The sequence below is a fragment of the Crocodylus siamensis genome, chromosome 7, assembly GCF_052110815.1.
Source record: "Crocodylus siamensis isolate JL-2025a chromosome 7, ASM5211081v1, whole genome shotgun sequence".
Taxonomy (NCBI): domain Eukaryota; kingdom Metazoa; phylum Chordata; order Crocodylia; family Crocodylidae; genus Crocodylus; species Crocodylus siamensis.
The window spans coordinates 54,300,983-54,314,421 of NC_143401.1; the positions used below are offsets into that span (position 1 = coordinate 54,300,983).

Consider the following 13,439-nt stretch of genomic DNA (forward strand, 5'->3'; position numbering starts at 1 on the left):
AAGCCACTGTCTATGCATTTTAAAATTGCTGCAGGGGTGCTTTATCTAAACCTCATTGAATGAGGTTTAGATACGGCTCTCCATGGCCATTTTAAACAGATTGAGCATCTGGGATGCCCCCTACCTACCAAAAGACAGAGTTTAGCAAACAAAAGCACTGAGCAGGGTTAAAACATTTTCTAACATTGCTATGCCACCAACGTTTTGTTTTCATATTCATAAAGTATTTAAAATATAATGCTACAATGCTCTAAGTCCGGAAGGAGATGCAGTGGCAGAGAAGTCTGAGGTAATTTGCTTTGTGCTTGTTTCTTGCCTGACTCTATCCAAGTTCATATGCCTCTTCTATTTATTGGTACCACATTCACCACAAAATTTAAGAGCAAAACCAGAAGGCTTCTGCATCCTTCTCAGCAGACCACAGGATGTGCTAGGATTAGTTTCAAAAACAGGAAAAAGAAAAAGCTCTTTCTTGGCACAGTTCATTACATTTCCTACACCATTCTGTTGGTGTGGTGAATTATGGGATATTCTTAACTGAACAAGCATGGGAGACTGGGTCTCCTGTGGGGGTGACCCACATGTTGAGAATTTGTTTTTATTTTTGGCTTATGACAAAAGCAATTAAGTTTGCAGTTAATTCAGTCTATTTATCATCATAAATAGTACAAATATCCCTATGTTTTATTCAAATCATCTGAGCTTGGTCTCTTCTTAAACATACACCTGGGGCCAGTCTATGACTGTTCTGGTGCTCATTTAGGCATCTATATACTGAATCATAGCATGGAGCCTCTGCCTATCTAGATCCATGTGCTGTCTCATATCCTCCTTCACTGTATCTGCATTCAGAATCTTGGAGCAATCCCGATTACAAAAGACCAGGATCTGAAGCTCTTCCAATATCAGAGCAGATTCTGTGGGGATATGCTTCAATGGTATGGCATGATGCACCTCATTTTTCAAGTGAGGGAAAAGCATAGAATATAGGGGAAAACAGGCAACAGTGGGTGAAATCAGCAGGTCTGAAGGCAAAGCCAAAAACTTCTTGGAAAAGCATCAGTGGCACCATTTTCTATTACAATATGCCATTCTGTTGAAATGGAAACATTTTACGAAATCATGTCAATTTCACTAAAATTTTGTTGCGGGAGGAATATTCAGATGATGCCAAGACAACTTCAGAAAACATTTTTTCTTTTTAAATTGTTAAAATACTGTATCGTCATAGAAAATAAAAGTTTAAGTTTAAAAAATGATTCAGTGCTATTGGACATTTCAATCATTCCAAAACAATTTTTTCTCTCAGATTGCCATGAAAAAACAATTTTTGAAATTTGAGATCTTTGTTCCAAAACAGAAAGAAAAACAAATTCTGAAATCTCAAAATCATTCACAAAACTAACTTTCCATCAGAACTGTGGCCATCAGCACTAGGCAGTCCCAACTCCCATTCTCCTTTCCCCCTAAATATCCAAATTATCCTATAGTGACAAACCCATTGCTCTTTGGCAACACATGCATGGGACATATATTACACATAGTTTACCCACTTGTATATCCAGGACCTCATGTGAATGGGATAACATTTTATCCAAGTCAGCTGTATCAATTCAATCAAGACAATTTTCTTTTCTCCTGCAATGTGGCCTTAAACCCATGTCTTTGTTCTAAATAAATCCCTAATTCTATTTTGAGCCTTCCAGTATGTTCACAAAGAGTTTGTACTGAAAACTTGTCATGGGCATTAGGACTTTGTGAATCATCTATCTAGGTAGAAGGAATTGTAAAAAAGAAATGAGTGAGATGGATAGTTACCATGAGTGCCACAATGCTCTAGGAATGTACTGTATTCATCATTTATAGTCCAGTATTTAACTCACTAACTGCTTGCCACGAGCCAGATCTGAGCCTGTTCCCTGGGACAACAGAGGCACAAGCCTCTTCCGAATGCTCCAGAATATCTGTGAGGTGACCAGGGAAAGGCTGCCTGTGAAGGGCTTGGTTCAGATCAGTAAACAAATTTTTGGAGGTCTTTGTGTACCTTCAAGAATATTCGCAAGCCTATTCACCAGAATAGACTACCTTATGAAATCCATGAGAATCTCATTCCTGATTGAGATTCTAGCTGACTCCCAAAATACTATGAAAACAGAGCAAAACTGTGTCAAAACAGTAGATTGTTGTCTAGTAGTTAAACAATAGGAAAATTAATCAAGCCTGCTCTGACGTGCTATGATTAGAACAGGAACCAGCACATGAATAGGCTGTACAATGGCTGCCTATTAGAACTCTCCAGCGTGGCCTCACCATGAAATGTGTAAGCCTCTGCTCATTTTAAAATGGCTGCAGGGGTGCTTTATCTAAACCTTGTTGAATGCGGTTTAAATAAGACATCTTGTGGCCATTTTTTAATGCACGGGAGCTTAATACCTGTGACAGTGAGACATTTTAATTAGAGTGGCTCTCTGGAAACCTCTCTAATTAACCATCCCCATCCCCACCCCTAAGCACATGTAAATTAGGTTCCATGGATCTATCAGTAAGTTACTGTGTGGTCCTGGCTCAGTTCATCCCTCTTTAAACTGATAACACTCACCTGTCTCATTATATAGTGTTGTTCAGAACTAGGTGTAAATTGCTTTGATGAAAAATATTAAAAAAGGTTCAAGGGATTTTAAATTTTGTTATATACAATTGCTTACAGTTTGTGAAGCTTAAAAAAAAAGATCCCAATTCGTATTTGGGTTGTACCTGGCAGTATGGTAGAATTTAACCCAGTTTTCATGCCCCTTTTATGGGGAGCACTAATTAGAAGCTATGTGATGTAATAGCATAATAAGGGGATGGCTGCCATCATCCATCCAGAAAGATCATCATGAGGGGACCTTTGCCTCAGTTTTGGAAACCTCTCTGGGTACTAACTACCACTCGTTTCTCTTTCCCCTTCTTGGGCTGACTTGCTATATGTCACACACCTCTAACGCTGTGCTGTAGGTTAACTCTGATGGTAACTCTTGTTTTAATGAACCTCAGGGTGAACAAGGACAGGCAGGGATCCAGGGCCCGCCAGGGCCACCTGGTCCACCAGGGCCAACTGGACCAGCTGGACCAGCAGGACATTCAGGACAACCTGGGCCAAGTGGGCCACCTGTAAGTTTTTATTTTTATTTTTTACAAAAAAGCAATTAACATTTACTTCTCCCTTTCTCTGAAGTATGCGCAATTTCCTTTGGCATTTATTTCCACCACTGACCCCAGCCAGGGCAGTGATCACCAGCAGATTCCCAGGGTGAACTAGAGTATAGCTGGAACAGCATTCCCAAGCAGGATGGGAGGAAAGGAGCAGTTGTACATCCTCCGCTATCACTATCTGCACACACATGTGTGAGAGGGTGACACAAGTGCCATTTCCTCCTTTCCAGACTGCAGAATGCCATGGGGAGGAAGTAACACCCCAAGTGCAATTATCCTGCTCTCAGCAGAAACCCAACTAAAAAAAGCCCTTGAAATCTCTTTGATGTTCTGTTAGCTCTATTCCCAGCCTGACAGCTTGAAATCTAGGAGGCTGAGATCAGTCAGTCAAACAATTAAATAAGGGGCCCTCAGGAGTCTAATTAATGTGCCTTTCTTTCTTGCAACAGGGCAGAGCAGGGGAGCCTGGGAAGCCTGGCAAGGATGGGAAGGTGGGTACAGTAGAGTTGCTCTGCTTGTCTCCTTTGTACATGCAGCATATATTGCATGATGAATGCCAACTCTGTGATGCCTGAGGACCTGGAGCATGGCTTCAAGCTGAATGAAATATTGGGTGTCATTTTTAAGGGACATGGTTAAATAATCAAAAATGTTAAGCCATTCGTGTCTGTGTCACTGTGATTACTGCACAGTGGCATTACATGGCAGAAAGCATGACGCAATGGTACTCCTGTTCAGCGGCGCTACTGTGCAGTAATTCTGATTGTTGCGCAGTCATTTAGTATTTGTATAAACAAGTACTAAATGACTGCTCAGTAATGACTGTGCAGTCAGTGTCTCAGGTAGACATGGCCTATAAGGTGCAAATCTACCCTATCTTTTATCAAAGAAAGCCAGGTTCAATACAAGTCTAGCTTACTGCCCCTGAAGAGCACTTTTACAGATGTAGCATGCCACCTAGGTATCTTTCTTTCTAATGAAGAAAAGAGAAGCTCCATTTGAAATCTGATAGTGACATATTCTGCTATGAGAAAAAGGTCTTTCTGTTCCTCCACAGTGTGCTCTGAAAAGATAGATAGTTCATATAATATTCTCCTTTTCTCTCAATTCCCTTGAGATCACCTTTGTGGGTAAGGAATGAACTACCACTCTTCTACTAACTCCTGACTTAAATATCTTTGCAGTGAGGTAGGCAGTGAGTTGAGAACAAGGTTCCCTGCTAATAACAGATTAAAAAAATAAATCAGAAGATCAGATTCTGGAACTGTGACAAACAGGACAAATTTAGTGAGACCAAGCCTAGTGGTTTGGAACAGTATGTGGGAGGTGGTTTGGGTGGGAGGATCAGCTGGTATTTATTAAAACTTGGAACTTTTAGAGTGCATCTACTCAACAAAAGTAATTTTTGCAAAGTGACAGTCTCAGAGGATGAAGTTCTTAAAACCAAATTAGGAAGTAATATTCCAATAGAAAAAAAATGCCCCCAAATTCTCTGAATATTTGTATTTTATTTCATTTTGTTTTCTCTATCTCACAGTATGCTTTTAATTTACCTGCAGGGCATACCTGGACCCCCTGGACCAAAGGTAAGAAAATTTTCAGCATCAGTAGAAAGCAAAGCAAAGAACTGGAATGAGCAAAAAAGATGGACTCTCTAAACTTAGCTGGGCATGAACAGTTTGTGGAGGGTGGGAATTTTAATGAAGGTTTGTCTCCACATGGAGTTCATTGTCAGGCAATTCAACAAAATGTCATATGATGTTTGGCTTTGCTGGTACTTATCACACCAAGCACACTTACCATTGTTCTAGGCATTATTTAAGTAACAATATTGTGTATTTTGCCACATTTCTCCTGCTACCTGCCAGATGCATGTAAGCTGACTGGCAAGATGTGAGGTGTCTGTAATTTTGGATTTTTCTTTTTTTACCTACAGAAATCTCCGGCTTGCTTTTACATGCAATAATACACAAAGGTCTAAGATTAAGAAAAGTTATGCTAGGTTAACATAACTTGAAAGCAAAACCAAATATTCTGTTTACAGGCTGCAGTACATCTTCCTTGTTACATTTTAATTCAGTCAGGGTAAAACTCATCCCTGTGAAGAAGACTTAAGAGCCCTGTTTCCAAAGCTCCCAAGGATTTAAATACTTTTGGTTGGAACAGGAATGAATTCCCTTCCTTTTCCTCCACTGTTCTTTTATTCTTCTTACAATGCCACAGGGGAAATGGCAGTTTTATCTTCCTTCCTTCCTTCCTCTTTTGCAATTTAGATTCACTAACTTCTTTTAACTTTTGCAGGGAGACCCAGGAATTCAAGGCTATTCTGGAAGGAAGGTAAGAGGGGAAGCCAAAATATTGAGAAAGACAGAGCAAATATGCATTAAGGCAAATCAGAGCCCTGTGGGTATATAACAGCAGAGAAGTGTCAGTCAGGGGTAAAGGTTGTAGTCATGTTGGTCCAAAAGTACAAGTAGTCAGTGTGCTAGAGGCAATATCTTTTATTAGATTTACCAATTGGTCTAATAAAAGATATCGCCTCTAGCACACAGTCAATTAGTCTTACCACACAGTAAGGCAGAGCTGTTCCAGCATTTCTGTGAGGACTGACTCCTGCTGGGAAAGGCGGGGACTGGAGGAACTATAACACTTCCCCCCCCAACTCCCCATGCCACAGTTCCTCTACTTATGGTGATTCCTCCTATGTGAGTCTGATGTGGAGATGCTTTTCATTCCGAAATAGCCACTACGCCTACAGACTTCCCAGCAACAGTCTCTGCTGGAGGAGGCTGAGCTGGAAAAGCTGTAAAGTCCCCTAAAGACCCATATCTTCCTGGCTGAAATGTATCTTGCATAGGCACACACATGCGCACACATACACACATTCTCTGAAAGAGATTGGAAGAGCTCTGGTATTCACATTCCTAATTGAGGATCCTTCTCCAAATTAGAAGCAGGTTTAATTTAGCCATAGGCTACAAAGCAGGAGCCAGAACAGTGGGTCTGTAGCAGTGCAAAGTCTGGCTAGAGCAGAGTGCACCACTGCAAAGCACACATCCCCTTGGGGCCCAGCTGGTGAGATCACCCTCAAGCGCAGTGATACTGGAACGCTTAGGTGGAGACAGGAGGGAGGTGCTTTCTCAGCATTTACCCTTGCTAGCAGAGCTGAATCAAGCCCAAAGAGCTTAAAAGGAAAGACAGAGAGAAATGGGAATAGAAAGACAGAGGGGGAAGAAAGACTGAAAAGAAGGGTGAGGGATTGAGAAGAGGAAGGAGAAGCATGAGTATTCCCAGCAGCCGGGTGTTGTATGTACTGGGTTATCTATACATTGCTTTATAGTTGCTCTGTGGGTGAAATGGCAAGACCTGAGAGCTTTTTAATTAGTTCTGCATAAACCGAGAAGTTTTTCTTATGTCAGGAAGTAAAAATTATAGCCCCTGTGGACCACAGTCTGCTCCTGCAGACACACACAATTTATTGCCTCCTCAGTCAGCAAACTGTCGGTTTTCATATTAAGTGCCCATCTTGCCATGCATAACATCCAGGAGGAGTCTTGGCACTCAGGAGTGCTGAGGAAGTTGCTGAGATGGCACGCCAGCCTGTACCAGGATCTTTACTTGTGGATGGCAATTCATCTGACTGACTGATTTATCAAGTCATGAGTCTGAATTCCTTTCATGCTATGAAAGGGGTATGGTGGGGGGGCGGCTCTAAAATAGGGAACTGTGCAGGAAGCCCAGGATTGAATGAGCACAGAGGATAAAACGATAAAACCCTCCCCACTGAGAGGGCAATGAAATAACAGAGAAAATTCTGTGTTACCATTACCTAAAGGATGCATACTAGTTTCAGAGACCCTCCCTCCATTTTGACTTTTTCCATTACATCAGCCTAAGAGTGACCACATACACAAAAATGGAGTCCACAGTACTTTCATGGCAATATTTTTTAAGTTTATGAAATAACCAGACAAAAGTAAACTGATGCTTGTGTCACTATTACAAGATTTTTACTCAGCAGTGACTGAGCGTTACTTCCCAAGATGATGGATTTTTTCCAGTAATTTGGCATTCTGAATGAATTTGTCATTAAGCACCAAATTAACATTGTTAACTCAATTAGAGCAAAATGAAGAGCTTTGATGCCGTCTACTATGTGACCATTCTCTTCATTCCAAATCCTCCATCACTGTAAATACTTTGCTCTACAAGCTGGTTGCCCCTAGTAAAAGCAGGTAAATGCTGTATGGTAGGGTAATACATCCTGGGGAAAAAAACTGCGAATTGAAAAAACAGTAACCCAACATTTTGACTAATGAAATGAAAAACTAGGACATTTCAGGCAAAACAAAGAGAATGTTTTGACACTCTAAGGGTATTTATACACATGCTTCAGGGAGGGCTTTAATTAGAGCGACTCCCAGAGCCGCTCTAATTAAAGCGCCCACAGTACCTCATGTATCAGCATCCCTGTGCTTCAAAATGGCACATTATCTAAAGCTTTAGTTAAAGCACCCCTGCCACCATTTGGAAGTGCAGGGATGCTGATACACAAGACACTGGAGGCTGCTGGATCATGGTCATTACCATGTTCCAGCAGACTGATTAATCCAGTCTGCTCCAATGTGCTGTAATTACAGTGTGTTGGAGCAGCCTCCCTGCTCTTGTATAGGCACCCAACAATCTCATGTGGAAAACTGGGACATATGGTCACTCTAACTGTGGATAAAACATATTGTACAAAGGATGGGGAAACATACGCAGAGCAGCTAACCTCAGGCATGTGGGATCACCTCTCTGTTTTTTGCACTCTCTCTCCGGAGTATTGCAGTGCTCTGTCTCTCTTTTCCTGTTGCTGAACAGCACTATGGGACTTAGTTCTGTGCTACTTTCCAATACATATCTGTTAACATTTCTAGGTATTCAGAAGCCCTTTTCTGTCTGCTAACTGTGTTTGCTTCTTCCTCCATTTCTTTGCTTCTTTTCCTTAGGGTGAGGTAGGCGAGGCAGGCCTACCAGGTGCACCTGGCCTTCCTGGACCTGTTGGCCCCAAGGTAACCATGAGGTGAACCATTTGAGCTAGTCAGTACCTCCATCTTCTAATGCAGCTAATTACCATCTAGATCACATGCCCCTTTTATACTATTCATGGCATGTGGTACATTCTGATACTTTGATAAGGAACATTGTAGGAATGCCTTGATACCCTCAACAGATCCTTTTGAAACTCTGTGTACATAATATACAGGCTGAAGACTTATTTTTATAGAAGGACCTGGACAACTGTCAGCTAATGAATGCACAGCAAGAATTATTATTCTTTTCTCTCTGAAACCAGAGCCAAGCTCTGATCTGCTCAATCACTTGTAGCCATCACAATGCATGCTTAGATCTTGCTCTTTTCCTAAAACAAGGCATATATAGAAGGGTTAATGGAACTGTTCCTTTGCATAACTTCTGGCTTTGGAATATAGAGAGGTTTGGAGTTCAAATGACAATAACTAGGATTTTCAAAAAGGCCTCAGCTTCCCTTGAAAACTAGCTGGGTTGAGGTACTTATTTGAAAATGCCAGTTGATGCTTCCTGTGAATACTGATAATTGTAGCTAGATCAACCTAGTCTGTATAAAATGTTCTCCTATACCCATTCTGCCAAACACATTGTTCAGCATTGGTTCACAGAAGTTTCTGCAGATTTCTTTTTATCCTGGAGCCAATTATGTGCCGTTATTGTTATCATTTGTCAAGAGCTGACCTTTTTCAATTACTTCCAGTTTGTTTTTACTATTGAAATTGTACTCTTTTCCTGGATTTCTCTTTTTGTTCAATATCTATGCCTTTGTTTCTTCTCTGTCTCTGTTCTCCTTGTACAGGGTGAAATGGGGGACACTGGCATGAAGGTAGGCAAGAGAAATGTATTTTTTACCACAGGGTTAAGCAGAAGTTGCCACTTAGAACACTGTATTGTAACAGAAAGTTGGGCTGGAGACTGGACTGTGAGTTTTTTAATAGAATACAAACATGTGGTGTGATTAACCATAGGCAGATACTCTACACGCATGCAATAAAAGTGCCCTTTATCCATTTTGTGGAATTTGATTCTTACCGAAGGCAATTTTCTGACTGAAGATTGCTAATGATTTGTTATTTCTTTCTATTTGATGAGAAGGGTTGGGGATTCTTTGCAAAGTCTGGTTAGCTGACACATCAAATCCATTCAAACTCAGCAACTCCTAGCCTGAGGTTTGGCATCATTGTTTCCATCTCCCTCTGTTTCTGTGCTGGACAATCCTTTTTACAGGCTAATACAGTTTTATGCCCGTATGTTATCTATTTGATTAAAATTTAGTGCTCCCATATATTTAAAATATATTACTTCATACAGATTGTGTTTAAAACATTACAAGACAGGCCATTTCTCATGATAGAGCATATTGTATCATTCTGTACAAAAATGGGAAAAGTCCTACGTTTCTAATATTTTAAGTGCATTAACTATGACATGTATATAATATAAAATATGAAGTATGTGAATGTATTTTAATAATCATGCAACAAAACACCCATATATATTTTTTTTTTCCATCTGGGTGGATTATCATTCTAATGCAGTAAAGTTCCTTTAAACGATACATTGACATGTGAGAATGAATTGAAAAAGATGTTCTTGGGGGATTTAGGCTCTATATTTCAGAGTTGCCTACTATGACAGCAAACATTTTCCTGAAATATTTATTTATAAGGTGAACTATAGCAACACTGAATGAACGTTATAAGCAGGAATCCTGGTTTTCCGTTCACTGCAGAATCCACATTTTTCCATGACTTACTGAAAGCACAGCAGTGTCTCGCCGCAGCTTTTGTGTCTTGGCCAATCAGCAGCTGGGGGTTGTGCATGCCACTGATTAACCCAGAAGCAAAAAATGAGGCAAAAATAAGAGAGAGCAGAAATGGCAATGCTTGGTGCAGGACATTGCTGTGCTTTTGGTAGGTTGTGAAAAAATGTGGATTTTTATGGTTTTAAATGGAGGTTTTCCAGTTTTAACCACAGAAAACTAGGAACCCTGATTATAAGTAAGAGCTTTGTGTACTAATAAACACGGTGCATGCTTAACCCCAGGGTATTTTAGAATTACCCAGGTGTAATTCTGTTTCCTGCAATAGATGCACTCTTGATTTGCACTGAGATGAATGAGAGCAGAATCAGGCCATGGCAGAGGTGTTTTCGGAGCTATGAAATTACCATGGTCTGGACACTTTCTTATTAATTTTTTTGGTATAATGAGCTGTAGGTGATTAAAGGCAGCATATACTCGCAAGTGAATACTTAGTAGACTCTAAGTCTCAATCCATTGCCTCATGGCTTAAATGGACATCACTTGAGCTTGCACCATAAGTACAAGCATTAATAAACCTTTGATTCCTCTTCTGGAACCCAAACTAAAAATACAAGGTCACTGTTCCTGACTAAAATAAACCTCTCACTAAGAAAGGTCAAATTGGAGAAGGCCCCAAGACTTCCTAACCCTTCTAATCCCCCTTGTCAACTCTAATTGAATTGATCACTTCCTTGTCTTATACTGAAATTCTAGGGGCTTACCACAGACTCCTCTTTCCATTTCCTTGATGTTGCTAGGACAGGAACAGAAATGAGAAGACAGAGAAGGAATGGCAGTTGCTATTTTATGGCAGACTGCGCTGAATGGAGAAAGGCACTTGGTACCTTCCCGCTAGTCCAGTAAACTAGTCTGTTCTTTTCATTTGCGCCAAAAAAGGGAAGCTTCTTTAAGTCCATTCATTGACCTCTTTTGGTCTTTTACCCAAACACACATTCACAAACATGAACAACCACATTTTACATCACTGACTGACAGATCAATGTGACCCTGGAGAAATATCCTTGCTTCTTAATTCATGCCAGTTGACTAAAGTGCAAGTTAAATCCTGCCTTCCTAGCAAGACATTTTGTGATAATACATTTTCTTTATAAAGGGAAACCTTTCCATCTAAAGTGTCATTTATTCCTTTTTTAAGAAAACTTTATCATTTGTTGTTACTAGTCTCTCTTTGCTCTGGGTTTTAGATTGTTCTCCAGAGAAACAGTTTCATAGTTTCATAGTTAGTAGGGTCGGAAGGGACCTGAGCAGATCATCAAATCTGACCCTCTGCCATGGCAGGAAAGAGTACTGGGGTCAAACGACCCCAGCAAGGTAATTGTCAAACCTTGTCTTAAAGACCCCCAGGGTAGGAGCCTGCACCACTTCTCTTGGAAGTTGGTTCCAGATCCTAGCCGCCTTGACTGTGAAGTAGCGCCTCCTGATATCTAGTCTGAATTTACCCTCTGCCAGCTTGCGACCATTATTTCTAGTCACTCCTGGTAGTGCTCGGGGGAACAGAGACTCCCCCAATGCCTGCTGGTCCCCTCTGACTAGTTTGTAACAGGCCACTAGATCCCCCCTCAGCCTTCTCTTGTGGAGGCTGAACAGGTTCAGGTCCTGTAGCCTTTCCTCGTAGGGCCTGCCCTGCTGCACCCGATCATGCGAGTGGTCCTCCTCTGGACCCTTTCAACGTTGTCCACATCACTCTTGAAGTGCAACGCCCAGAACTGGATGCAGTACTCCAGCTGCGGCCTGACCAGTGCCGCATAGAGGGGGAGGATCACCTTTTTGGATCTGCTCGAGATGCATCTGTGGATGCATGACAAGGTGCGGTTGGCCTTCCTGACTGCATCCCCACACTGCCGGCCCATGTTCATCTTGGCATCAATGATGACTCCAAGATCCTCTTCTGCCTCTGTACTGACAAGAAGGGAGTTCCCCGGCCTGTAGGTATGGTGCTGGTTCTTCCTCCCCAGGTGCATCACCTTGCACTTGTCAGTGTTGAATCCCATCCTATTCTCATCTGCCCACCCCTGTAACCTGCCTAGGTCCGATTGTAGCCTATTCCATCCTTCTAAGGACATTTCCCTGTGATTCCACTAAGAATGGAATCACAGAGAAATGTACCAAAATAGTATGAAATCAACAAGTAACAGTTAGGGTATACTGATTTAAAGTGTACGTTTTTCCTCCAGGCATTATGCTTCCTCTTTCTTCTTGATGAAAGGATCACCGGGACTCAACAAGACTATTTCTTCCCTCAGACCAGAATGTGCTGTGGGCTAATTTCCAGCCCATATTAACATGTGCAACCCTATTAGAAGTGATGAACATTTAGGCTTCCTTCTGGTTGCTGGTGTCACTGGTTACACAGTGCCTATGTTGTTCCTTGTCAAATGTTACTGCTTTCCTTGCATACATTCTTACAACTCAGGATGTGTACAGAAGTTGCTTTTTTGCCATTTAAAGTGCTTTATTGCTGTAACTTAACAGAAGTGCATGGCTTTACAGCACTTTAAAAATGGGTACACTTTAAATATGAGGTATTAAATTTGAAGTGCTGTATTTTGTGGCACTTTAGTAACCTACGGCGCTTTAAATAATTTCTGTATGGGTGTGTGTAGACAAAATGGGGGCCCTAAATTGAAGTGGTATGAGTTTTTAAAAACACCACTTCAATTTAGGACCCTTTTAAACCCCGTGTTGTGCACACACCCACTTACCTGCTTTTCCGGCAGTGGGAAAGGGAGGGTGAGCTACCCTGGGCTGTGAGGGCGGGGGCTGGTGCTTCCCTCCATGGCAGTGGCACATGCCTCCCCCCCCACACAACACAGCACCCACCCACAGGCACCTGGATTGGGAGGTTCAGGGGGGGCACCACAGCCATGGAGGGAAGCACCAGGCCCCTGTACAGCTCAGGCAGGCAGGCAGGTTCCAGGGGGCGGAGATCAGGCTTGCCGGGTTTTTTTCTTTATCTCTCTTGGGTGGAGCTTGCTTTCCCAGGCTGCTGCCAGGCTGCCTGCAGAGCTTCCTGCAGAGCTGCGGAGCTGCACAGAGCTTCACTCTGCACCTGGTAGGGCAGCAAACTAAAACTCCTCCAACACGCATTACACTGCTGAATTTGCTAGAGCAGCTGGAATTAATGCACAATATGCCACCGAGGCATACAAACACCGACACCATTAAAGTGGTGCAAAAGCATTTAGCCCACTTTAAAGTGTTGTGCATACATGTCCCTTGTTTCATCTACACACGGCCTAAGTGGTCAAATTTCTGACCAGTGGAAAAGCCCCAGGAGGCTGCAGAGTGCCCCCTGCCTCCTGGAAAGTGCAGGGAGGTTCAGAGGTCTCCTCCACCAAACACTGCA

General features: G+C 42.0%; 1 protein-coding gene across 1 annotated transcript in view; it reads left to right on the forward strand.

Moving 5' to 3' along the window:
- Positions 1-13,439, forward strand: part of COL13A1 (collagen type XIII alpha 1 chain) — a 119,720-nt gene that overhangs the window by 38,215 nt on the left and 68,066 nt on the right. The window contains exons 12-17 of the mRNA XM_090058244.1: positions 3,037-3,153; positions 3,645-3,686; positions 4,755-4,781; positions 5,497-5,532; positions 8,187-8,249; positions 9,068-9,094. Coding sequence (XP_089914370.1) covers positions 3,037-3,153; positions 3,645-3,686; positions 4,755-4,781; positions 5,497-5,532; positions 8,187-8,249; positions 9,068-9,094 — 312 coding nt within the window. The remainder of the gene's footprint in view (positions 1-3,036; positions 3,154-3,644; positions 3,687-4,754; positions 4,782-5,496; positions 5,533-8,186; positions 8,250-9,067; positions 9,095-13,439) is intronic.